We start from the raw sequence: 23,798 nt of genomic DNA, 5'->3' as shown, positions 1-23,798 counted from the left end.
CCCTGATGGGAGCCAGGGGGGATGGCTGCAGTGGTGGGTTGGGGGATGGGGGCACGTTATCACTGACATCATGCGTGGATGCCAGTTTTGTCAGAATTGGATTCTGTGGACTGGCACTGCCCGGAGGAGAAGCAGGACACGGCTCCGCAGGGCGTTTGTGAGCCTTATAAAAACCAGCCCCCAAACAGGAGGGAGTTTTGGGGTTTAGCTGCAGTTTTTTTCACTGGTGGGGGGAGAGGATGAGCTGAGGTGGAGACCGGGCGCCCAGACATGGTGGCACAAGAATGGGAAACAGGGGTGCTGGCTCTTTAGGACTGGAGTTCGGGACCCCAAATGTGGCAACGCCCAGAACTGCTCTATGTGGTTCCAGAAACCAGTGGCGAAACCATCGATGCTTCTACAAGGGAGCACCAGCCCAGGCGACAAAGGAGCAGTCTGTCTTCGTGCCCAGCTTCCTCTCCTTCCCTGAAGCTGGCTTCCTCACCCAGGCCACTCACTCTCCCGTGGAAAGCCAGCTTCAGAGACAGGAAGTGATATCAGTCCTTTACACCTTAGCAAGAAATTGTGTAGGGTTGTTTTTCTCAGGGATATTTGCAGCGCCCGCCTTATCTGAGTGTGGAATGGAAAGCTTTGTTCTCCACGAAAGGGATTTCTGGCACCAGGGGACAGGTGGGGAGGCTGTTCTAGAAGGTGCTTCAAGGTACCTGGGAAGTCACGCCTTTTGGCAGCTGACCCTGTCCGCAGGTGAATGAATGCCCGATGTGGCCCCTTCTTCCTTCTTCTGGACATGGCAGCCAAGAATAGCATACAGTTTCATGAAGCTCTAACAAGACACAAACTGCCCCCAAGCCACTGGGCGGGGGTTGCTTGCCCAGGGAAGAGGTGGTGGAGAGAGAGACAGGACCCAGACTAGGGGGGTATGTTTAAGGGTCCGCTGCCACTGTCCTCTCATTCGTCAGGAAGGAAGGAAGATCTCGAGTTTCAGAGAGGCAAAAAGTACTATAGGAAATACTGACTGGGAGGGGGGAATGATTAATGCTTGTGAGTGGGGAGCACTCGCCCTGCTCCTCCCTCTCCTGGCCGTCTCCCTGCATGGGGGACTCTGGGGAAGGTCTGGATCTGCTCCTCATGGCCCCAGCTCTGCACGGACAGGGAACGCAGACTTAATCTTGAAGGGCAGAGATAGGCAGCCCTCGGCCCCCACACAGGACACGTTTTTCTCCAAGGCAGCTTTCTATGAGCAATAAGGCTGGTGTCTTGATCTCCATCTGCCTACTTACGGCTGGACAACCCAAGGTGGGAAAATCATCGTCATTTTGTGTGTGTGTGTGTGTGTGTGTGTTGGTTCTGAGCTTGCTCAAGGCAGCAAGGAGAGATTTATGGACTGTCTGAGCCCCAGCAACGCCCAGAAGGGGGGAGACTCACGGTCAGCATCAGCACACACGATACAGGGGTTCTTCCCCCCAAGCTCCAGTGTCACCCTCTTCAGATTGCTCCGAGAGGCGGCTTCTTTAACCAACTTTCCAACCTTCAGGATAAAAAACAGACCAGATGAAACCTCAGGTGGGGCCAGACCTGGCCGGGACGTTCTGGACAAGCCTAGGGCTCCCCTGCCTCTCTGCCTAGGTGCCTTAGGCCTCTAAGGCTGCCTCCCCACCCCCCGGCCTGTCCTGCGTCTCCTCGTGGATCGGACCTGGACATCACTGGAATCCTTGGTCCCCGCTGCTCCACTTACAGGGGCGGAGTGGGAGCCCTGGAAGGCCCAGCGATGCGCCCATAGCCACACAGCTGGCTAGTGGCCGAGCCTGCTCCTCACTGGTCCCAGTGCCTGTCCCTCCTGGAGGCAGGCTGGCCCAGCTAGTCTGGTAAAGGGCTCGAGGGGATCCAGGGGCGGCTTGGGGGATGTGGTTTCGCGTGGCTCTTTGGTAATGGTCTGAGGGAACCTCCAAAAGTTATGGTAATAGGGGAGCTGACCTTCAGGAGGAGAAGGAGCCAATTCTCCCGTAACAGACTCAAGACTGAGGCTTCCCCAGGGCGAAGGGAGAGGACCGGTACACAGTGCGGGAACAGGACCCCTCACCAACCTCCTTCGCGTACCTGGAGGGTCTCTCCTATCATTCCACGCACTGCCAGAGGCGAGGCCTGGCCCATCACACAGCGGGCCCCAGACTCAGAGCTGGGGAGAGACTCTCAAGAGACCAACGTGCACACGGACGCTTAGAGCAGACATCTAGCCAGAGGCAGGGCCGGGCTCTTCTCGGGCTGAGGCTGTTTCCCCAAAACTAAGGTGCAAGCGCATTTTAACAATTGGCCAGCTTCCGGGTGATGGACTGAATGACCTTTGGAATAGTTCCACCGTGACAGGGATTGTCCCCAGAGAGCAACAGAAGCAACACCAGTCTGCCACGGGCTGGCGATTCCTTGTGGGGCTGAGGTGTGCTCTCAGGGCTGGACGCAGCAGGGGGACCTAGGGTGGGAAAGCACCCCACCCCCTTCTGGAGATGCCTGCCGGCTGAGCAATCCCTGGGACCAGAGAGGCCACTTTCTTGTCCCTGAGGTTGGCTGCCCAGTGAGAGCACCACCCCACTGGACCCATGGGCAGCCCTACGGACACCTAGAGAAGGGGATTCAGGAGTCTCTGCAGAGACGGGATGAGTCGGCTGTTGGGGGAGAAGGCAGCTCGGGCTCCTGGAGGGACTAAATTTGTGGGGAGATGGGGACACTTGCTGCTTGGGAAGCATTTATTCATTTCTTTCTCAAGCACAGAAGAAGATGAGAAATAATTCCACACAGAGCTGTGTGTCAGGGCAGAGGGGGAAAGTGTTCATCTCCCTCCCCCCTGTGCCCCAGGACCTGCACAGAGGTGGCCACGGGAAGAATTTCTTGGGCATCCTTACAGACCATTTCTATTTCTCTCCATACACACTTTTCCTCGTAGGATCATTCTGTAGCTACTTTCCCGCAGCTTACTTTTTTTTGTGCTTCAACCACAGACAGTGGGCATTTTCCTTATTGTAATGGCTATAACACCCCGTATAGAATGGATACTGTATACTGGAAGACGGGTCCTGGAGGGCTCGTGAGAACCTCTCTCTGACTAGTTGCTTTGAGATGGAATTTCTGAATCAGAAGTTTGACACTTTCAAATTTGGGATCAATAATACAATATGGCCCTGCACCTTGGGACTGCTGTGGGTGAGTGGCCCATTGGTTTCCCACAGCTTCCATTATACCAGCTATCAAGTTTGACCAATCTGGCGGACAAAAGAAGACTCCAGCTTTCATTTGAATTTGCATTTCCCTGATGACCAATGAGCTAGGTCAGGCTTATTGGACATTGGGTGTTTCTCTTCTCTGAATTACCCACTGTCCCACCATTCCGTGTGCTTGTTTTTGTTTTTCGTTTTTTTTTTCATTTTTCCTTCAATTTTGGGATATTACGGATTTTAAGCCTTGGAGAGCTGCATAAATTCTGACTGTTTTTCTCCCAGCTTGCTATGTATCCTTTAACTTCGATTATGATGTTGTTTGTCCTATGGATGTTTTACATTTTTATTTTATCTTATCTACCAATCTTTTCTTCTAAGGCTTCTGAGTTCTGCTAGATATTTATTTAGTTTGGAAACTGGACCAGTGACTTTATTTATTTACTTTTTTTTTTTTTTTTTTTTACTGATTGTTTTGCACTGAAGCGTGGCCATACTTAGGATAAATAAATCAGTTTAGCTGCTCAAAGGAAAAGTTCCCAGGTCTCGGATCATACAGTGGCTGCCATGTTGGCCGACAGCCGTGAGGAGGGTTACCTCTGTGGACCCCGTAAAGGCGATCTTGCTGATCTGAGGGTGAGAAGAAATTGCTGCTCCCACCGTGGGCCCAAATCCTGGCACGATGTTGACCACTCCTGGAGGGAATCCGACCTGGATGGAAATCGAGGTGGCATTCAGAGGAGGAGAAGGGATCACACAGATGTCTACCACAGACCACACTCGGGCGGACAGAGCCAGGGCTGTAGGACGTCCCCCTCATTGGGAAGCCAGGGCCAGGGTCATTGGGAAGCCAGGGCCCAGGGTGCAGGCTGGGCCAGGGTGAGGCCCAGCTTCCTTCCAGGCAGCACCTTATAACCCAAAGCCTCTGAGCAAAATGGCGGTGAAGCTTCCCAGCCCAGCTCCATTCTGCGCATGCGTGTGCATGTGCATGTGTGTGCATGTGCATGAGCGTGTCTGTGTGGATCTATCTACACATATGTATTCTCAGGGAGAAGAGAGATACCTTGGTTACATCCTCCAAGGCTGAGGCCCCTGCAAAATATCCTCTCCCTGAGCTTCAGCTCCCATTTTTTAAACCCCTCCCATCAATGTTCCAAATGGCAACGCGGTATCGCTCCCTCAAAGCTCCACCTGTTGAACGTGGGCCACACCCAGAGCTGGCATATCCTGAAGGCTGGGGACAGTCACCTCTCTCACATTCACGCCTCCTGCTTTGCACCTATGAGTGCTTCTTTATTCACCAAGAACACCACAAATGAAGGCGGTGGCGGGATGCTATTTAGTGAACAATTAATAAATTTACCATCTCATGCGATTAAAACACATTATTTTAAGAAAGGCAAGATTTTAGGACACGGCGTTCGAGTCTTTAGGTTTCCTCGGTGCTATGCGTTCATGGTTGTGATTTTAGAATCTGTCAGTCTCATTAATATGATGTAATCATGTCCTACCTCCCCAGTCAAAGGAAAATGGGAAACGGGCCAATTCCTGGCGGCTTCAGCCTGACTTCTAAGCAGTAAGAGTCCTGCTTCCCGATCGTATTAGCCCAGCTGAGAAGTGAAATGAATGGATCTTTCCTCCCATCCCTCTTTCCTTCCTTTTTCCTTTTTAACCTCTTTGCAACACACAAGCTGGACTCGGCAGGGCTGAAGCACATTGCCAGGTGTGTCTGGAAGGAGGTGTTTCTTTGGGCCACTGGTTTCCCAGCACAGTGGCTGTGGGGCGGGGGGGGTGGGGACAGGACAATGGCCCGAGCGTGGAACACTGGTGAGGAGGCTCGGGTGAGTGAGCCCGGCTTGCTGCAGCCCCCTCAGTGGGAGCTTGCAAGATGTCCCCTCCAAGAGAACAACGGGCCATTTCCTACGCCACAAATGCAAGGCCCAGAGAACCTCCAAATACTTGGCTCCCTCTCAAGTGACCTTCCTGCAAATTCTCCAGACAAAACATTTGCTCCTAAACCATGGGTTTGAACCCATAATAAGAGTTAAGTCTCTCATTAGGATCAGTGGGAGGAATGGAGGTTCTTCTAGCTCAGTGACCACAAGCCGGAGAAAGAGAGCGCACTTGCCAAGTGAAACCCAGGAAGCCATTCCCTTCCCACTCAGCTGTGAGCAGGCTGGCCCTGTCACGCACGGCTCAGCTCGACGGGGCACTTTATCTGGTGACGGTGGCCTGGTTCCTAGGAGTGGGGAGTTATCAATGACGCGTAATATTTTCTTTCTTTCTCGGATGCCTTACCTCTTTGATCAGAGAGCCCAGATAAAGGGCAGTGAGGGGGGTCTGCTCGGCCGGCTTCATGACAACGGTGTTCCCACAGCAGAGAGCGGGCGCCAGTTTCCACACCAGCATCAGCAGAGGGAAGTTCCACTAGGGACAGAACACGGAGGAGCTTGGGAGACCCCGATCCACCCCACCACCCTGTCCCAGAGGCCCAGCAATGTCTCCAAGGAGGATATTTGCTTTGCATGGTCTGGATTTGGGCCGTCAGAGGTAATACAGGAGTGTGCAAAGTTCAGACCTGCATCCCTGCCCTGTGCTTAATGAACTGCATTCTGGGAGATGTTAATAAGTAGTCTTTGCAAAGAGGATTCTGCTGTAGGCGCACTACCTTCTCTTGGAGGTTTATAATGCCATCAACATGTTAAAGGACCTGAAAAATACTGCAGGAATGAGGCCCACCTCTCCTAAACTCAGATGTCACAGGATCTTCTTCTCTTCTTACAGAATACATCCTAAGCCCCCACTGAATTGCCATTTGGTGAAATTCATGTTGGGAAATGGCGTTTCTTGTCATCTTTCAACTACAGAGGCAAGGATACCAAAATCACTGTGACAAGAAGCCTAACAAGAGGTAACAGCCACTGAGCGTTCACTCCGTTCCAGGTGCTGTTCCAGGCACTTCACAAAAACTTAACTCATTTGATCCCTACCAACCCATATGAGATAGTCCTGTTATCACCTCCATTTACAGATGGGGCACAGAAGGGAGAGGTCACTTGCCCAAGGTCACAAACTAGCAGGTAAAGGCCGGGATTCATAGCCAGCTTCGTGTCCTCTACTACCCTGCCCCTCCGAGTATCATCTCTGATGAGGCAAAATGAAACCAACCATCTCCAAGAGAGCAGGTAGCTTGATTCTAGCTGTCCCTCAACCACCCCCATCCCAAAGGAGTCCCTTTGGCTCCTTATGTTCCAAGGACGCCAAACAGAAGAGCTCTCTGCAAAGCTACACCCACGGGGCTGGCCAAAGGTGGCCACCTTGTGGTCTGGCCACTATGATTTCTCTCCCAGCTCTGCCTGGAATTCCTACCACTAGACAACAAACCTAAGATCCCAGTTCCCAAGGGCCAATATGCTCGGCTAAATTATGGCAGGCATTGTTTTGGGGTGCCCCCTAATGATTGGGATCCCCTCTTCTTCCTGGACCCCCACTCCTTAGCACACAAATACCATCATCTCTCCCTCTGACAAGCAAATCGGCACCTTGCCTTAGCTTCTGCCACTTCCCTTGAAGCTTCTTGGAAGTGCGGTGCCCATATGCCTAGGTCCCCTTCTGTAAGCCCCAGCAAAGGGGTTTCCACTTGGGGATTTCACCCCAAGCCCCCCACACCACTGTTGGTGAGCAAATCTAACAGCTGTGTTTCTGTCTTTTTTAATTCCTATGAAGGAGAGGACCCTATTGACCATAGTCTTTTTCTGGAAATGTATTCCATTCCTGGGATGCCCCCGATCCTAGCTGCTCAGACTTCTCAGTGGGATCCCCTGATAGTGTATGGGATTTAGCCCCAGGCCCTCTTCTTCTCTCACTCTGCACCCCTCTCTGGATGGCCCCCCTCTCAACTTGATGGGCAGAAACACCTCTGTCCTGACCCCTGCCTGTGGGTAGCTCCAGCCCTCGCCTCTCTCGAGCCCCCCACCCAAATATGCAAATGCCTGATGGGACCCTTTGCTTGGCTTGTCCACTGGCCCCTCTATGACATCTGCCCAGAATGACCTTCATGTTTCACGGCACCCCACCCTAACCCACTTCTCTCCCAGTCTTCCTCAAATCCCCCAGCAACACCCTCCACCCAGTTCCAGCCAGGACTCACCCCCAACCTCTGATTAGGCACTAAACTCCACCAACTCGACCTCCTTAGGAGCTTTCAAATCCATGCTTCTGCTTGGTCTTCAAACAGTTCCTGTCCTAGCATTTTTCTTCGTGGGGCTTCCTTCCTCAGCCTTTTAACTGACCTGCAAGTTCCTCAGGGGCAAAGCCTGGGCATGTCTTCAGTACCTGGGACCCTGGCGCCGTGCCTGCCACACAGCGGGCTCTCAGCGGTTGGTGGAAGGGACACACCTTCCTTGTCTCCACGGAGCGCACTTCCAATCCTCTCCCCACGCTGCCGCCTGTCTGCCCAGCCTCCCACCCCGGTGTTGCAGTGGCCCGGGGCTTTCTCCAACAGATGGGCAGCATCAACGCATTCCCTGGCACCTGCCGGGCTCCCCACTGCCCAGTGAATAAAGTCCAGGCTGCCATGGCTCACTGGGTGCCCAGCCTGGACCACCGGACATGCACTCGTCCTCTTCCTCACTTTGTCCCCATCTCAGTGTGGCCTCACCAGCTGTCCTGCTATTGCGCCCCTCCCCCTACCCCAGTTAGCCCAGGCACCTCGACACCCTCACTGGGGCCATTCCTACTGCTTAGAAGACCCATTTTCCTATTGAAGGATCCTTCCTCATCCTTTAAGGCCCTCTTAAAAGACCCCTGCCCTAGAGAAACTGGGCATTCCTGAGCCCTCTGGCTGGAATCCACGGTGCCTTCTGCTGTGCTCCAGGACTCGGCCCCCTGAGAGCAGGCATGGGAGCTAAGCCATCCCGGTGACTCTCAAGCACCCAGCCCCAGGCCACAGAGCAAATGCTCTGTTAGTGTCGGTGTGATCGAATCAAAACACACCAGAAACTGGTTCTAGAGGCCACAGGGGAGCAGGGCAGGATCCACACGGATCTATCTAGAAAAGTCACCATACTTACAGGAGTGATGGCCCCACACACACCTATGGGCTCATGCCTCGTGAAGCACACCACGTTGTCATCTGGAAGAGAGGTTACGTGAAGAAGAACACAGTGGGATTAATCTCGGTTGAGGGTTTTATGTCGCAAAAACACAAGAAAGAAACCCAGAAGCCCACAAAAGTGTCAGCTCCAAGTCTCATCTAGTCCACAAAGAAGAGATCTTTAGCTCAATGTTAAAAGCAAAATTCCTTAGGAGAAATCAGCACAGGGCCACTTCCTTTTGCAACAAGGAAGGGGGCCCTGGGGAGGGGTGGCAGGGGCGCTGTGGAGAGGCTACCTGGAACAACCAGAAGACAGAGCCCCCGAAAGCTGCCCCCCCACCCCGATGAGGCTGCGAGTCCTGCGTTGGCTCACCTGTGGGGATGGTCCTGCCCTGTATTTTGTCAGCCCACCCTGCGAAGTATCTGAGGGTCTTAATACAGCCCTCCAGGTCGATGAAAAAGGCGTGAAGGAACGGCTTCCCCGTGTCCATTGTTTCTAGGGTCTGCAGGAAAAAGACAACATCTGTGTCAGACGCAGTTTCCTTCTTCGACATCAGGGGGTTAAAGCCAGGGGGCAGGGGGTAGAGAGCCCAGTCCTAGGACACTGTGTGTGCCTTGTTCCATGTGTCCCTTCAGAAAGCAAGCCACTGCGTTTCCCATCAGACCTGGCTCAGACTGTCAAGGATTACTCTGCTTTCAAAACAGCTCAGGGGCGCCTGGGTGGCTCAGTCGGTTAAGCGGCTGCCTTCGGCTCAGGTCATGATCCCAGGGTACTGGGATCGAGCCCCGCAATGGGCTCCCTGCTCAGCGGAGAGCCTGCTTCTCCCTCTCCCTCTGTCTGCTGCTCTGCCTACTTGTGCTCTCTCTCTATCTCTGTTAAATAAATAAAAATCTTAAAAAAAAAAACAAAAAACAGCTCAGTCGGGGGTGGGGGTGGGGGTTGGCCAGGGCATGGGCAGGCGTCCCCGTGAAGAACGGCAGATGGAAGTCTGATGTGGAGCCTCCCTGGGAAGGAAGACACGGTGGCATTCGGTCTTCTGTCTGGAGCACAGCTGGGTGACCTGGCCATGAGGGTGTGCGCCCTCTGGGGAAGCTCTCGGGAGGTTAGCTGCCCTCAGGGAGGCTGGAGAGAGGGCTCGCGTCCTCTAACCAAAGGGACGCTGCGGGCCCCTCCTTCCTGCGCAGGCTGACCAGCATGGCTGCGGAAAGAGCGACGGAGCCCCGAAGGGGAGAGCCACCAGCACAAAAGCCACCGTCCTCCCCAACCGGGCTGCCCAAGCCGGATGCACAGTGGGAAGGGAGCAGGCTCGCCCTTGGTGGTGAGGGAGGTGATTACCCAGGGCGAGTGGGCAGCCACTCAATGGCAGGGATTCTTTTCTATTTCCAGCCCGGGGTTTAAGAGGACCCCTTTGTCCCTCAGACAAGCGGCCCCAGTGGAGCCTGGCGCTGAAACCGCCTGTCATCCATCTCTGCAGGAAGTGGCCACCCGGACATGTAGCCTGGGGCTGGATTCTCCTTTTAGAGTCCATGTAGTGAGATGGTGACTCACTGGGGAAGAGAGGCCCCTCCGCGTGCACCTGCATCGGCCTCATCTCTGACCTTGCCACCTCTGTTGTCACGTCAAGGTGCCCACACCAAGGCTAACAGAGCCGGGTGACACCTAAGGTCACCCAGCGGGGCACTGAATTCGGGGCATCTGACTTCCAGCCAGCACAGTGACCACTCCTTAGGCTGCTGCCCCAGGACATTTGCATCTGGGAAGACTGTAGAATGGCTACACAGGGTGCTCGGGGCGACTCTCAGAACTTTGCTTCAGGGGGGAGCCGAGCATTCCTAAACAGGAGTGACCACTTCCTTCACTGAGCGGCAAGCCCCCAGATCCCTCTCTGACTCAGTTTCCTCATCTGTAAAATGAGAATAATAATAATAAGAGTGGTACTTGCCTCCTGGGGCTGGGGTGAGGGCTCGGACGGGGCCTGCCCACAGGAAGTGCCATGCTAACTGCTTCATGATGACATTAATAACCGGGATGACTATGATCATCTTTCTTTTTGGCAGCTTCCTTTTTGGCAATCCTTATTTGGGGACACCGAGGAGACAGGAGTGTGAGTTGCTGAAGATGACAGGGCCGATCTGGGTCTGGGATGGATCCCACCCCTAGAGGATGCTGCTCAGGGACCAAGTCAGGCCAAGGTAACATCCAGTACGCTGTACTTTGGCTCCTGTTGAGTTACATTCCAAGCTGAAACTTTTGTTTTTCCATGGGAAACCCAACCGTTGCAAATCATGCCGAAAGGTCCCGGGCTGGGCTACTCCGGACAGCATCTGCAGATCTCTCAGTGGGACCAGGAGTTTATTCTTGGCCCTTTTCTGGGATGGGACAAGGAAGAGAAAGGCAGACGACCTTGGCATAGCATTGTGGGGCAGTCCTGCCTCCAGTCCTGGCTGGATAGCCTTAGGTTACTTAACCTCTCTGGGCCTCAGTGTCCTCATCTCTGAAATGGGATAATAAATGTGCCTACGATAAGCCTGGTCCATGGTGAGTATTCAGCAAGCGCTGGCTATCTTTCATTATTAACTTGGGCAAGTTTGCCTCCCAGAATGACAACATGAGTTTGCCAGGTTGGTTCCATGGAAAGCTATCCAAGCAAAACTGGGGTCATACTAGATTTAGACAGGAAATTCTTTTTAAACACACACAAAAAGATTCACAGATGAGCGGACAGGGCTGGACGTGAGAAATCAAAGAGTTAGCCACTGATGGGGACTTTTAAACAGTTATTGGGGCTGGACCGGGAGTAAACCACAGCTGCTCCCCAGTTTACTTCCCTTGACGTTTAACGAGAAAAAATAGGCCTTCTGAAAAATTAACACACTGTAACCTTCAGATAGGAAAGAGTGAAGAAAAGGGCTGAGGGAACCTGCCCCGAGACTCAGTGAGTGTGCCAAAAGCTTAAAACGAGGAGGCCCAGAAATAGGGCTGGGGTTGGAAAGAGAGTAAACAGGGAGGGCCCCAATTTGGGGGCTTCCAGAAAGAGCACCCACAGAGCTAGAGTCTGGACCCCAGGTGCCTCAGGAAGGGGGAGAAAGCTGGGGCTGCCGGATCCCCCACATCTGTTTCTAAACATCGAATACAGAAGTAAAGACCTAGCTCTGTCAAAACTACTGAGCCGGCAAGAGAACATGATGGAAAGAAGCACTTCGCTGCAGGAAAATGCAGGAAAACCGTATCAAGGTGGAGGGTGAGGGTGCTTTCCTATCATGTGGTCCTGGTTTGAAAAACCATATTTGCCAGTAATTCTCTTGTTCCTTTCATGATGTGGCAAAGAGCCGGATCTTATTTCTTGTGGGCAGCAAGGTCCTGATGGCGAGAGGCAACTCGCTCCATCTGCGATCGCAACACAGCCCCGCCAGGACCACGGGGCGGGCTCCCGCAGATGCAGATGATACTGACACTTGAGGACAGGGTGGGGAGGGGTGCCCAGGGCACATCCTCTCCCGCCTGCTATTAGTCCCCACGGACATTGCAGACTGATGAGCTCATGCTGGGTGAAAACAGAAATGTTTTTGAAAAAGCCAGTCTGGCAGCTTGAGAGTTGAGGCTGGCTTTCGTTGCGGGAAGAAACCAGAGGCTCCGAGGACAGAAACGCTGACCCCGAGAGGGAGCCACCCTTGCCCGGGCTGGGGGGGCAAACATGCCGGACCTGGCTGGCGGGGTGGGAAGGAAGGAGGCCTGAGATCCCTGTGCAGACACACCCTCAGGGCAATGCAGCGAAGAGCGGCACCCCAGATACAGGGTTCCCCCACTCTCCAGCCCCCAAACACACATTCAAGCACAAAAACAATTTCGGCATCCTGGACGATGTGGTCTCCACGAAGGTAGCTACTCTACTGCTCGGTCCAGACATCAGATCAAGAGAGGAAAGAACCATTTGTTCAAATCGGAGGCTGAAAAGGAGATTTAGTCCCCTACCAACCGGGCCTCAAGGTTTGGAGCAACTTCTAAACAGGAGTCGGAGAGCCGTGGGAGGGCGGCGTGTGTAGGTTGGGAAGGACCTCAAGGCAGGAGGTGGCCCTGAGATTTCCTCTGCTCACTCACTGCAAGACCAGAGGAAGGTCTTAGCATCCCTGTAAATCATGCATTTACAACCTATAAATGTCTTCACAGCCCGGTCTGATGGGAGCGACCCCATGTCATGGAGCGGGCTGAATTCACACGCCTATTTTGCCGCAGAGGAACTAAGATGCCTAGAAATTACTGGCCAGGACGGCATGCAGCTGGGCGTGCAGCATTATTACGAGGATTGCTGTTCCTAATAATAGCTATCATCTACTTAGTGCTTACAGCATGCCAGGGACTCTGCTAAGGATTTTAAGTGGATCATCCTCACACCATTTAAGTATCATTATTATTGGTATCTCCCATAAAGAAATATATGCTCAGAGAAGTAGAGCAACTTGTCCAAAGTCACACAGCTAGTAAGGGGCAGAGCTGGGATTTGAACTGAGGTCTTTCATAGTCTGAGGTGCCCCATAACCAGGTTACCCTGCCCTCACCATCAGCCTGCGCATGCTCACCACTGCCCAGTTCAAGGGTGAAACAGGGGTGATTTGTAAGTTCTACGGGAACAGTGTTTTCTATGTTAAGGGGTGGCATCTATTTTAATAAGAATTCGAAAAAAATATACCAGCACATTAAACCTGTAATTTCATGGATCTTGTCACCTAGGATGAAGTGCAATTTAACAGTAAAAGAGATTTCATGTTAGAAAAAAAAAAAAGGGTTAATTTCATAGTACAGGTAGGACCAGGATATGGCCTAGCCTCAAAGGACCTGACACATACACCTCCACGCAAAACCAGCACCCTGGGCCTCCCAAGCCCCGCAGGGGCCAGGCGGTCCCACACGTGCCCGCCCATGGGCGTGTACTCACAGCCAGGACGGCGCGGTCCCTCTCCACAAGGTCAGCCAACTGATGTAGGAGCCAGCCACGGCCCAGGGCATCCAGGCGGCGCCAGGGCGAGCCCCTCTGGAAGGCGGCGTGTGCGGCCTCCACTGCCTTGTCCACGTCGGGCTGAGAGGCCAAAAACCAGAGAGAGTGTGTCACCTTTTGTCGCGACTGCGTTTTGGGAGAGCTCAGCCGTCAGTTACAGAGAAGAGCAGAGAGCTGCGTCCAGCACGCAGCAGGGGAAGGGGGGTTGGTGGCAGTCAGTCGGAAGGTGGCAGCTAGGTTCGAGACGGCTGGACCACCCCCCCCACCCTGTCTGGGGCTTTCAAGTGACTTTATCCTTCTTTACATCTTGGGTCTTTTTCAAGATTTCTACAATGGCCAAGTATGAGCTTTCCTTCTGATTATAAAAGCGTTTTAAAATAGTTTATAAGAGTACCGACCTTAATTATTTTTCTTGGTGACCCGAGTAGGAAAAGATTTTCCACTTGCTCGCTCAGTTTGGACACACACACACACTTCCACAGTTCATCAGTTAGGTGGGAAATGTCTGTCTTGGCATTTTATTCAAGCTGAGGACTGTGGTCCCATAGTGAGAATGGGGCAGGAGTGCTTCTCGGGATCTCGGAACTGACCGCATTGGAAAAGTCCACAGACAGGGAGGATCTGGAACTTTTTCTCTGTCTTCAGCCTCACCTCCAACCCCACCCCCCACCTCCACCCACCCCACCCCCTGCCCGGGGGGCAGAAGTGTTGCGCCATTCCATGGGCAAGGAACTGGATTTTCTGTGCACCCATAGAAGAATTACAATGGAACCTTCTTCTTAAAAGGCAAGAAGTTCGAGCTTTTTAGAGCTGTTTAATGTCACCCATTCTTACTGCAGGAACTTGAGTTCGAGGCTCTGGTTGCTGATGAGCAACGGGTCATCCCCCAGACCCTCTGAGCCTCACTTCCCTAGGAGAGTACAACAGGCAAGAGCTGCCCGATGCAGTCAAGAGAGACACTCCACCAAGATTCTGTGTCTCCAAAGCTTGGAGGCAAGTGAAAGCTTTGGCAAGGGAGATATTAGGACTTTGAATTCCTTGTCCCAGGCTCTGGGGTGGAGGCCAGGGCCTCTCCAGCTGCAGAGGACAGGACAGCGTCTGTTTCCGGGTGCTCAGAGCAGTTCCTCAGACCAAGGGAAAAACAAGAGCCTGGGGCAGGGATCTCATTCTCCTCTTTGATACCTGGGTCCTGCACCTGGGAATCACCCACTGGGAATCCTGCTCCACATCATGTCCCCCACGGCCCAGATGCCCCACGTCCTCACGTCATAGAAAGATGAGCTCCTCGATGCTATTACCTTTGTAAACAGAGCTTAGCTTGAGGCACATGCGCATGGGAGGTTCTAGATGGGTAGAACCACTGTGTGTTTCCTGCCTGTCAGAGAACTCTCACTTGTTGGATCCAATTCAAGCCTATTTTAGACATGTCTTCCACCCTGTCCACATTCAACATTACCCCTACATGTACAAGAACATCAGATGATTACTCTAGTGGTGGAGGAGAGGTTTAGATTTCCCTTCTCTCCTTAGAAAAGCTTTACCTTCAAACTTTCCTCTAATGCCACGTATATTTAAAAGCGTCTGCCTTCGGCTCAGGTCATGATCCCATGGTCCTGGGATCGAGCCCCGCATCGGTCTCCCTGCTCGGCAGGAAGACTGCTTCTCCCTCTCCCACTCCCCCTGCTTGTGTTCCCTCTCTTGCTGTGTCTCTCTCTATCAAATAAATAAATAAAATCTTTAAAAAAAAAATAAAAGATACTTTCCGGCTTTGAAATGTATCAAGGACACAATCAGAAGTCCGTTACATATATATAACTACATATATAGTTATAAAGACTATAGCTTTCCGTGATCATTTCAGGTTCTGGTAGAAAGGAAATCTGGTGATTGCATGATATTATTACCCCTGCATGACTTGGTTAGCAAGTCTTTTTCCCTGCGAGCCTTTCTCTTTCAAGTGTCTCCTGCCAGAATGCTGCATTTGGTGAAACATACCAGCCGGAAATGCTTTCTGGAAAGAGGGTTTCATGCCTCCAGGTTCGAATCATTGATAAAAACCTTTCCTTTAGCCATGTGATGAGGATAGCTGAGGTCATCCTTATAGATGGGGAAACATCTATCAAAGGAGAGTGACTCTCTGCAGTGGATCGTCCCTAATTGATCCCATTCTGGGCCGTGTGTGTGAGAAGCAGCTAACTCAGGTCCTACCCTGAGTATGGGCCAGGTCTGTCTTACAGCTAAGCCAAACGGCCTCCTTATCCTCTAGTTATCTGTAATTTAATTACTTGGGGGGCGGGGTGGGAGTTCGGGGCAGCACTCACCTTATCTCCTTCTTCTACTTCACATATTTTTTCTAGAGTTGAAGGATTATATGTGGCAAACTTTTTTCCACTCTTGGATTCGTGCCATTCATTGTTGATGAATATCTAACCAGGAAAGGAAGTTGTAATGCATTAGGGCTTAAATCAAAATCATATCATTCCAACATGCTGAGGACCTTAGGTAAGGTCTTGTCCTCCCCCACCCTCCTCCTCCCCCCTCCCCCACACTCTTTTACAGATGGGACCTGGAGGGGAGATGGAATCACATGCCTAACCAGGAACACACTCAGAATTAGAATCCAAGGCTCCTGAGTTCTAATACATTTTCAGAGAACTACTTTTCGTCCTAATGAAACTAAAGTCATTTAGAATTTTTCTAAACATCGTGTCCTCTTTTTATTTATTTATTTTAAAGATTTTATTTATTCATTTGACACAGAGAGAGAGAGTGCCAGCGCACAAGCAGGGGGGAGGGGCAGAGGGAGAGGGAGAAGCAGGTTCCCCGAGCCAGGCTCGATCCCAGGACCCTGGGATCATGACTTGAGCCAAAGGCAGATGCCTAACCAACTGAGCCATTTAAATCATTAACATGGATTCAAGAAGGAAGAGCCGAGTTAAATAGTTAAAGGGTATAAGTTAAATCCTACACCCTCATTGGGAGGAAGACCAAATAGGTTTATACATATAAAGTGCCAAGGGATCTTCCTGCCCTTGAAGGGTAGGTCAGCAGTGAGCACTCCCTTCTGTCTCCTCCCTGTTGAAGAAACCCCCAGCCAGATTGCCAAGGAACTGGCTTTCTACCAGGATCTTCCTATATTCCTTAATCTTTGTTGGTGTATATCGGTACTCCTCCCACATTCTATTAAAATACCTATTTTCATGCTGGCTTTAATAAAAGCCCGTGTTGGAATATAAAGATAGATATTTGGGCTGGGAAATGTTCTGGTTGTATGAACAGATGTAGCAAATAACCGTTTATATCTAGAACCAAAGAACCTACAAAAATCACTTCAGAGCCTCAATTATCTAGAACACAGCTGAGAACAAGGACGTTAAAAATAAAAAGACATCATGAGCAAACTAAAAGGAATTCACAGAGTTCCCACGCTGAAAGGTGTGTACTATTTACTCTTAGTTTATTCTAACTGCTAACTGCCTTAAAAAAGTACCGCAAAGAGAGGGCCTTCAGAAAAGAACCAGGAACAGAGGTGACAGATAATACACAAAACACGTTCTAACAACGTGGAGGTCCCGGCTATCCAGATGATCTGCTGCTGAACCAGCATGGGACAGGCTGATCATCACAGCCCTTCATGGTGTCACAGAGACCCCAGTCACAGACACAAGGAAGACACTTTAGAAGCATTTCCATCAAACAAAATGCCACCGATAATTTCTAAGTACACATCTAGCTCATCGAATTCCATTTCTGTATCTATAGGCATATCTTTTATCTCTCTTCGAGTCACGTAAAAGAATCGTGTCCCTCCGAGGGCTAATTTCAATTACTGTGAATTTTATTCATTTAGAACACTTGACTCCCCAGTGATGATAGACAAGAGGGGAGACATCTCATCCAGAGTGCGGCTTGGTTACGGTCTCTGCCCTGGGCTCTCCTGTAAAAACTCCAAAGCTCACTGGGAGAGAAACTCGCTCTGGGAAGCTGCTGGGGGAGACCGTTTTGATCACTCTCCCCAGAAAGCAGGGAAGGCTCAGTCGGGTGGGGACAAAGCACAGAAGGCCAGATCTTGTGGGGCAGGTGGGCAGAGGCACCCTGTCCCGCGTGTGGAATCCAGAGCTGAGAGCATCCCTTGCCTGTAGGATGTGCCCATCCGACTTCTGGAAGCTCAGTGCCTTCAACAGGAGGCCAGGCCCCCAGGGAAGCACGTGGAATCGGCCAGGCTACAATTACAGGTTTATTCTTCCAGCTGAAACCAAATCCAAGAGTTCACTCTTGCCATCCAGCAAGCAATCACTCGGTAACAGCGAGAAATTAATAAGTGGAGAAGAGAGGTTCAGTTAGCATGGGGAGGGAAGTGCAGCCAGAGAGAGAGGCCCATTTGTCAGAAGATGAAATTTCGTGGGTTAGAAAATACAGACCATCAGTGAAAACTGCTGATTTTAGATCCTTCCTGGTATCAATTCCAAGGGGGAGGGAAAGTGAGAAGATGGTAGAAGAGAATATAAATAAGGAGGATGGAAACAGATTGCAACGATCAGATGTCCGTTACACTTCATCTCCAAGCATGGTCTTCCAAAAAAAAAAAAAAAATTACTTGGTCGGTCATGACATTGATCCGTAGTCCCTCCTAATGAGCGACTTAAAAAAAACAGTCAGACTCCTCAACTCTGACCATATTTTCCCATCGTGAGGTTGCCAATTTAGCAAAAATTTTTTTCTGTATACTACGGTAGTAAGTAATCTTGTAAGTGGTTTCTACTGTTGATTTTCTCTCTGCTAAAAACAAAACAAAAACACAAATAAAGTAGGGGTCAGTAAGTGTGGTCTACCAATTATGCTGTCTACACTGTTTTCAGCCCCAAATCAGGTTAACGTGTCCAGAAAAAAAAACAAAACAAAACTGTTCTCCTCGACTTGTGAATTGGTATCAGATAAACCTTACGGAGGTATAAAAATTAGGTTCCGGGATTCACATTTTACTGAAGGAGTGGAATGGCATGTCATCCGGGCTGAGCTGGAAACCACAGCGGCTCTGAGGAGCCGGGTGCCCCGGGGTGAAGGTGAAGATGGTGGCCACGCAAGTGAGGTCTGTTGATGCCATTTACAGTAACCTCCACGGGACTTCAGCTAAACCCAAAGGAGTTATGTTTTCAGAACAGGAGATCGGAGCGAATTGTAGCTTTTATAAAAGAGATCAGAAAATCGGGTGTTTGAGTGAACCAGAAACTCTTAAAGAGAATCTCTGTTACTGGAAGGCATTTTCTGAAGAAAGGAAAGGACCCCCCACCTAAAGTGAAAGAGGCTGCTATCCTCTGAGATCTGGTGGAGGGGGGATGCCGAAGGGGATGCCCCCCCTCCACCCCCTATCGGAGTCCCATAGCAGAGCCCAATATGCAAATGTGAGAATAGGGGCACCGGCGTGGCTCAGTCAGTTAAGCGTCTGCCTTTGGCTCAGGTCACGATCTCGGGGTCCTGGGATCCAGCCCCGCTTTGGGCTCCCTGCTCAGTGGGGAGCCTGCTTCTCCCTCTCCCTCTGCCCCCCCCCCATGCTTGCTTGCTCTCTCTCTCTCTCTCATAAATAAATAAAATCTTTTAAAAATGTGAGAACAAATGAAGAAGTTATGACAAGGTCGTCCTTCTGGAAACTGGACTTTTGCTGGGAAATGTTATCCCCAAGGCTGGGGCTCAGACCCACCATTTCCGGCATGTCCTCCATTAGCAAGAAGCTCCATGAGTCAGGTTTGAAAACTAACAGGCCTTTAAGGGGCTCTCACACTCCACCCCTCCGCACTGCCTGCCCCACTGCGGGCCCTGGGCCTCGGTTCTGCGGTTCTGGCTCTCCTGCTTCTTTCCTAGGCCCTGTCTGTCGCCCCTCCAGCCAGAGGCGCCCTAGCATTGCTGGCCGGGGTTGCTGTCCCTCGGCCACCACCCCACTGGCTGCCTGGGCCCCACAGCTGCTGGGGTAGGCCTCTGCGGTGGTCAGCCTGCGGGCCGGGAGCAAGGACAGAGCAGCTGGAGGCCTCACCCTCCACAGGGAAGGAGGGTACAGTGGCCTGGTGTCAGGCCCTAGTAGCCTTCCTGGCCTGGGAGCCCCTGAGCATCTCAACGCCTCTCCCCAGCCTTAATCGCACAGCAGGTTCTGCTCCACCAGGAAGAGGGGGCACCCAGCAAGACAATAGACACTGGTCACTCTGTGAATCCGCTAAGATCCTCCTCTCTATCTACTCGTGAAGGGCCATAAAGAATTGCAGAGAAAGAAGGAAACTATCCATAGGTGGCTGCATTGCTCTGATAGGACTCAGAAAGGTAGAAAGGCAAAGGACAATAACACAGCAATTTCCGGCTTCTGTAGCATTAAAAAACAAAAACCTTACAAAACAAAAATAAAACCAAACGGCACCACCACCACCACCACGAGGCCAGCACCAACAGCCTAAGGATCTGAAAAGAGGTAGGTACTATTCTGACTGTTCCCAGAATGGGTGATGGAATTTTCCCTCCGAAGCGGATACCGCTAGGGAAGCTACGTTAAAAATAATCTCCAGCGTTTCTGGTGAAGTGTCTCTGTTGATTAGGGAGCCCTCTGAAAACAGTTAATTTAAATGTCATGTGATCAGAGGCAGAGCCGACATGAAGTGCCAAGAGACCAAGATCTGAAGGCCACACATAGTGGCCTGCGACTTTCTCCGCTTGATTAAAACTATTTGAGAGACATAATTGCTACTTTTGAAAGTAAAATTGATGGGGAAATTTTCTCAGTGCTGTGTCAGCTGGAGTTGGGGGGAGGGCATGGATAAGATGCAAATTAAAAAAAAATTAAAAGGAGGGAAAGTTGGGGAAAGAGAAGCCAGCCGAGGCTCTCGGCCTGCGACCCTGCCGCGCTCCCCGCCCCAGTCCACAGGCTCCGAGTGTCCTCCCACGGGACGCGCTGCCGGCAGCCCTCCCGAGCCTGGGCTCCAGGCCTTGCCATCTTCCTTTCTGCCCTAGGCAGGTGATCTCACCGCTTTGCCGACGCTCCAGCCTCCCAGCCCAGCGCAAAACAGCAGAGACTCCACCGGGCCGGGGCGCGGTGGGGCCTGGCCACCCGCGGCTTCCCAGGCCGGGTTCGGACACCATCGGGAAGCATTCCCTGTCGGTCAACACCAGGGCCGCGGGGCTCCAGGGCAGTTTCAGCAGTGCTCACCTTCCTACTCCCCCGGGCTCTCCTGGAAAGCTAGGTAGGCCAAGCACCGAAGGTACGACGTCTCGCCCCGTGCTCCCGATGACACGGTTCTGGAGTCTCCAAGTCGCAGCTCCCCAGTGCAGACCGAGCTCTCAGACCAACTCTCGGTGTTCTCGGGCACCCTCTGACCCTCCCGAAGCCCGACCCGCTGAGCCCCCGAAACCGTGCCGCAGGGCCTGCGGGGAGACCAGGGGTACGGCGGCCCGCACCTCCGCTCGCCTTCCAAGCGGGCCCTGCAAGGGCACGTCGGGGCCGCGGCGCGGGCGCTGCGCAGCGTCCCTCGCCAGGCTTGGAGGCTTAAAGCGCCGAGCCCCGCCGCCCGAGAGCCCGTCCCGGAGTGCGGATCGCGGAGTCCCCTTCGGGGTGCGGGTGGACGCGCTCCCGCCGGGCAGGTCCTGCACCGCCGGACGCGGCTTCGAGAGGGCCGGACCCAGGCGGAGAGGCTCCGGTCACGGGAGCGCCGGGCGAACTCGGCTGAGGGCGCGCCGCCCGCAGCGCCCCGCACCCTCGGAGCGGAGCGACTTCCCCGCCTGCCGGCTCCTCGTCCCCGCCACCCCGGCCGGACCAGCCCAGCGCGGAGCCAGGCGACCGTCGGGTGGGATGGGCGCCCGCCTCACCTTGGTGAACTTGACCTCCAGGTTTCGGACAGGGCGCGGCAGGGCAGGCGGCTTCCTGTCCGGCTGCCCGTTCTCCACGGCCCCGTTGGTGGTGGCCATGGCTCTTCTGCGCTCCCCGGCCCGAGGCGCCCGAGTCTGTGGCGCTGGCTCCCGCCCGGATGGTGCGCAGCCTGCTCGCGGGGTGACAGCTCCGCGCCGCTTTATGGAGCGACCCACGCCTCCCGCCCAAGGGGGCCGTCTAATTGGCTGCAGGACGGGAGGAAGGGAGGGCGGGCGGGAGGGGAGGGGGCCGGCCTGCCTCACCCCACCCCGCCCGCCGCCCCTGCGGGAGCCCGGCCACCGCGCCGCGCGCTCCCCCGCCCCCCGGAGGCTGCCCTTGGAGGAGCTCCCCCGAAGCGCCGCCGGGCCCCGGAAGTGCCAGGGCTCGGGCAGCGGGCCAGGGTAGGGAGCGGGGGCGCCGGGGCCCACAGCGCCCGGCTCTCTCCCCGAAGTCCGGCGAGCTCGCCTCGCCGCACCTGCCGCCCCCTGCCCGCCGCCGCTCCGCGCTCTCGTCTGACTTCGGTCGGCGCGCCGCGCTCCGGGAATGCGCTCCTCCCCCCCACCCCGCCGGGGGCCCGCCCGAGCCGCGTCAGGGGTCGGGGCGCCCCGCTGGGCGGCCCCCGCTCCGCAGCCCACGTGCCCGGGGGCCTAGAGTCCCGCCGCCCGGTCCCAGCTCTCAGGACAGACGCCCGCCGAGCGCCTCACTCGGCCCCTGCTGGGACGGCCGCCTGGGCGCGCCTGGCCCAGATGGCCCGACTTTCCCCGTGGCCCTGGGGCTTCACACGCCGAGGGCCCAAAGGCCGGGAAAAGCGTTTGGCCCTTCCTGTGCCGCGCTGGGCCTCTGACCTCAGCAGCCGCAGCCCGCCCTGCTGCCGGGGCCCTGGGTGCAATTATTTTGACTTTTTAAAACGCATAAATTACACCTCAATTTAACCGAATGAAAAAAACAAAGAAAGCACGTGGGATCTTTGCAGCTTTGTGTTTTAAAAGAGTTGACGCTTTTGTCCCTCCCGTAGGTTGCTCATCATTTCCCAGGGAAGCAGAGGCCTGTCCAGCGCCTCTCCTTTTGCCCTTTGGGAAACGCTACGCCAACCCCAGGGACTTGCCCCGGGTCCCATCTGAGACATGGAAGTGGCTTCTCATGCTTGTCATACCTCAGGTTTCTGGAACAAGGATGTGGGGCATGAACTCCGCAACAAAAGCAGGGGTTTAATCCCCAGTTAGGCTCAGCCCCTCAGCCTATTTCCTTCTGTGAGTAATCTCAATAGCCAGACGGGAAACGGAGGCACTCCTTACTGTCCCGCTGATCTTTCTGTTGGTTTTGCCATCCAGGTGCCGTCCCGGTGTCCATCTCTGTCTCTTCTCTCCCTCCTCACTGCAGTGCTACTGGGTGTCCTTCTAGAGAGTGGAGTAAGTACGCTGTTAAGCTTGTGCAAACCCTTCATCAGATCACCTGCCCGCTGGGGGTGAAAGGGTCCTAGGCTGTATGGGTTAGAATGCACAGGTGAGGCAGGGAAAGGGGATAATGGGTGCCCTCCTTGGGTTAGGGACTGACCCGCCTCAATGAGTCTGCCTTCCATGCCAGGCTCACTCACAGAGCAATGCTGCCTCTTTCTTCCGCTGCTCCTACCAGTTCCTGGGCTCCCTGCCCTGCCTGACCGGCCCTGTGGCCCCCATTCAGCTCTCTTGGAAACACGTGGGCGCATGTCTCATGTCAGGGCCCCTGGCTGGATGCTGAGCCCCAGCGTCTGGGTGTCTGGGCCCAGGAAGGCCTGCGGGGTCCTGCAGCAGATTCTCCCTGCCCTGAGCGCAGGGCCCCAAGGCTGGCGGGGGCACCAAGCATGAACAGGCTGTAACTGGACAAGCTTTCTAAGCTGAACTCCTATTCCAAGAGTTTCTGGGGGATCCTGGATGGTTGAACTTACGTCACTTGTGCCAGGCTTAAAAACAAGTCTGAAGATTTGCGGAGGAAATTCTGTTACCAGCTGCTGGATGGATGGGGAGAGGCAAACAGGGCGGGGACTTAGAACCCTGCTCTCCTAGAGAGCGGAGCCTGTTTGCTCGAAGGTAGACAGCTGCCACCTTGCTCATCATGAAGTAAGGAACAGAGGCCGCCTCAACTCACACCCAAAGACACGCTTGTGACCTGCAGCATCGGGGCTTGGGGGCCAGCGGCAAGGACACCGACCAAGTCACCTGCAAATCCTCCTGCTGACAGCCACCCGCACGGTCCCGGGAGCCTGGGATGGGAGCAGGGCCCTCGGCCATAGCAGGGAGCTCCCAGAGAACAGGTCAGGAGGATGAGCCGGGTGCCAGACTTGTCTAGACCAGCAGGCTACCGCTGCTCCCATGTCTGGCCACCCAGTGGGAGGGATGAAGGCAAGATGCTCTTCTCCCCATTTTACAGGTGAGTAAACAGAGGCATGCAGATACTTGCCCCAGATGGCAGCAGCTGTGGAGGAAGCAAGGCCAGACTGTGTGGGGGTGGGTGGGGCAGACTGTGGAGGAGGGATTTCTCTCGCCTTCTGCTGTCAGCAAGGTGAGCGCCTGCGTCCCGTGGCCGCACGTCTCTGGAGCAGCACAGAGCGGAGTGAAGGTACGGGTGCAAAATGGTGGCAGCGT

The 23,798-nt window shown here is 53.6% G+C and overlaps 1 protein-coding gene across 1 annotated transcript in view; it reads right to left on the bottom strand.

Annotated features, from left to right (window-relative positions):
- The window catches only part of ALDH1A3 (aldehyde dehydrogenase 1 family member A3), a 37,863-nt gene extending 16,523 nt beyond the window's left edge, over nt 1-21,340 (bottom strand). Inside the window, exons 1-8 of the mRNA XM_032391320.1 lie at nt 21,138-21,340; nt 15,617-15,721; nt 13,236-13,376; nt 8,675-8,804; nt 8,279-8,340; nt 5,505-5,633; nt 3,804-3,917; nt 1,426-1,528 (exon numbers count right to left, since the gene is read on the bottom strand). Coding sequence (XP_032247211.1) covers nt 1,426-1,528; nt 3,804-3,917; nt 5,505-5,633; nt 8,279-8,340; nt 8,675-8,804; nt 13,236-13,376; nt 15,617-15,721; nt 21,138-21,236 — 883 coding nt within the window. The 5' untranslated portion in view covers nt 21,237-21,340. The remainder of the gene's footprint in view (nt 1-1,425; nt 1,529-3,803; nt 3,918-5,504; nt 5,634-8,278; nt 8,341-8,674; nt 8,805-13,235; nt 13,377-15,616; nt 15,722-21,137) is intronic.
- Nucleotides 21,341-23,798: the final 2,458 nt, after the last annotated feature.

The sequence above is a fragment of the Phoca vitulina genome, unplaced genomic scaffold, assembly GCF_004348235.1.
Source record: "Phoca vitulina isolate PV1807 unplaced genomic scaffold, GSC_HSeal_1.0 scaffold61, whole genome shotgun sequence".
Taxonomy (NCBI): Eukaryota; Metazoa; Chordata; class Mammalia; order Carnivora; family Phocidae; genus Phoca; species Phoca vitulina.
Note: the sequence above shows the minus strand (reverse complement) of the source record. Positions and strands in the feature narration are given on the sequence as shown.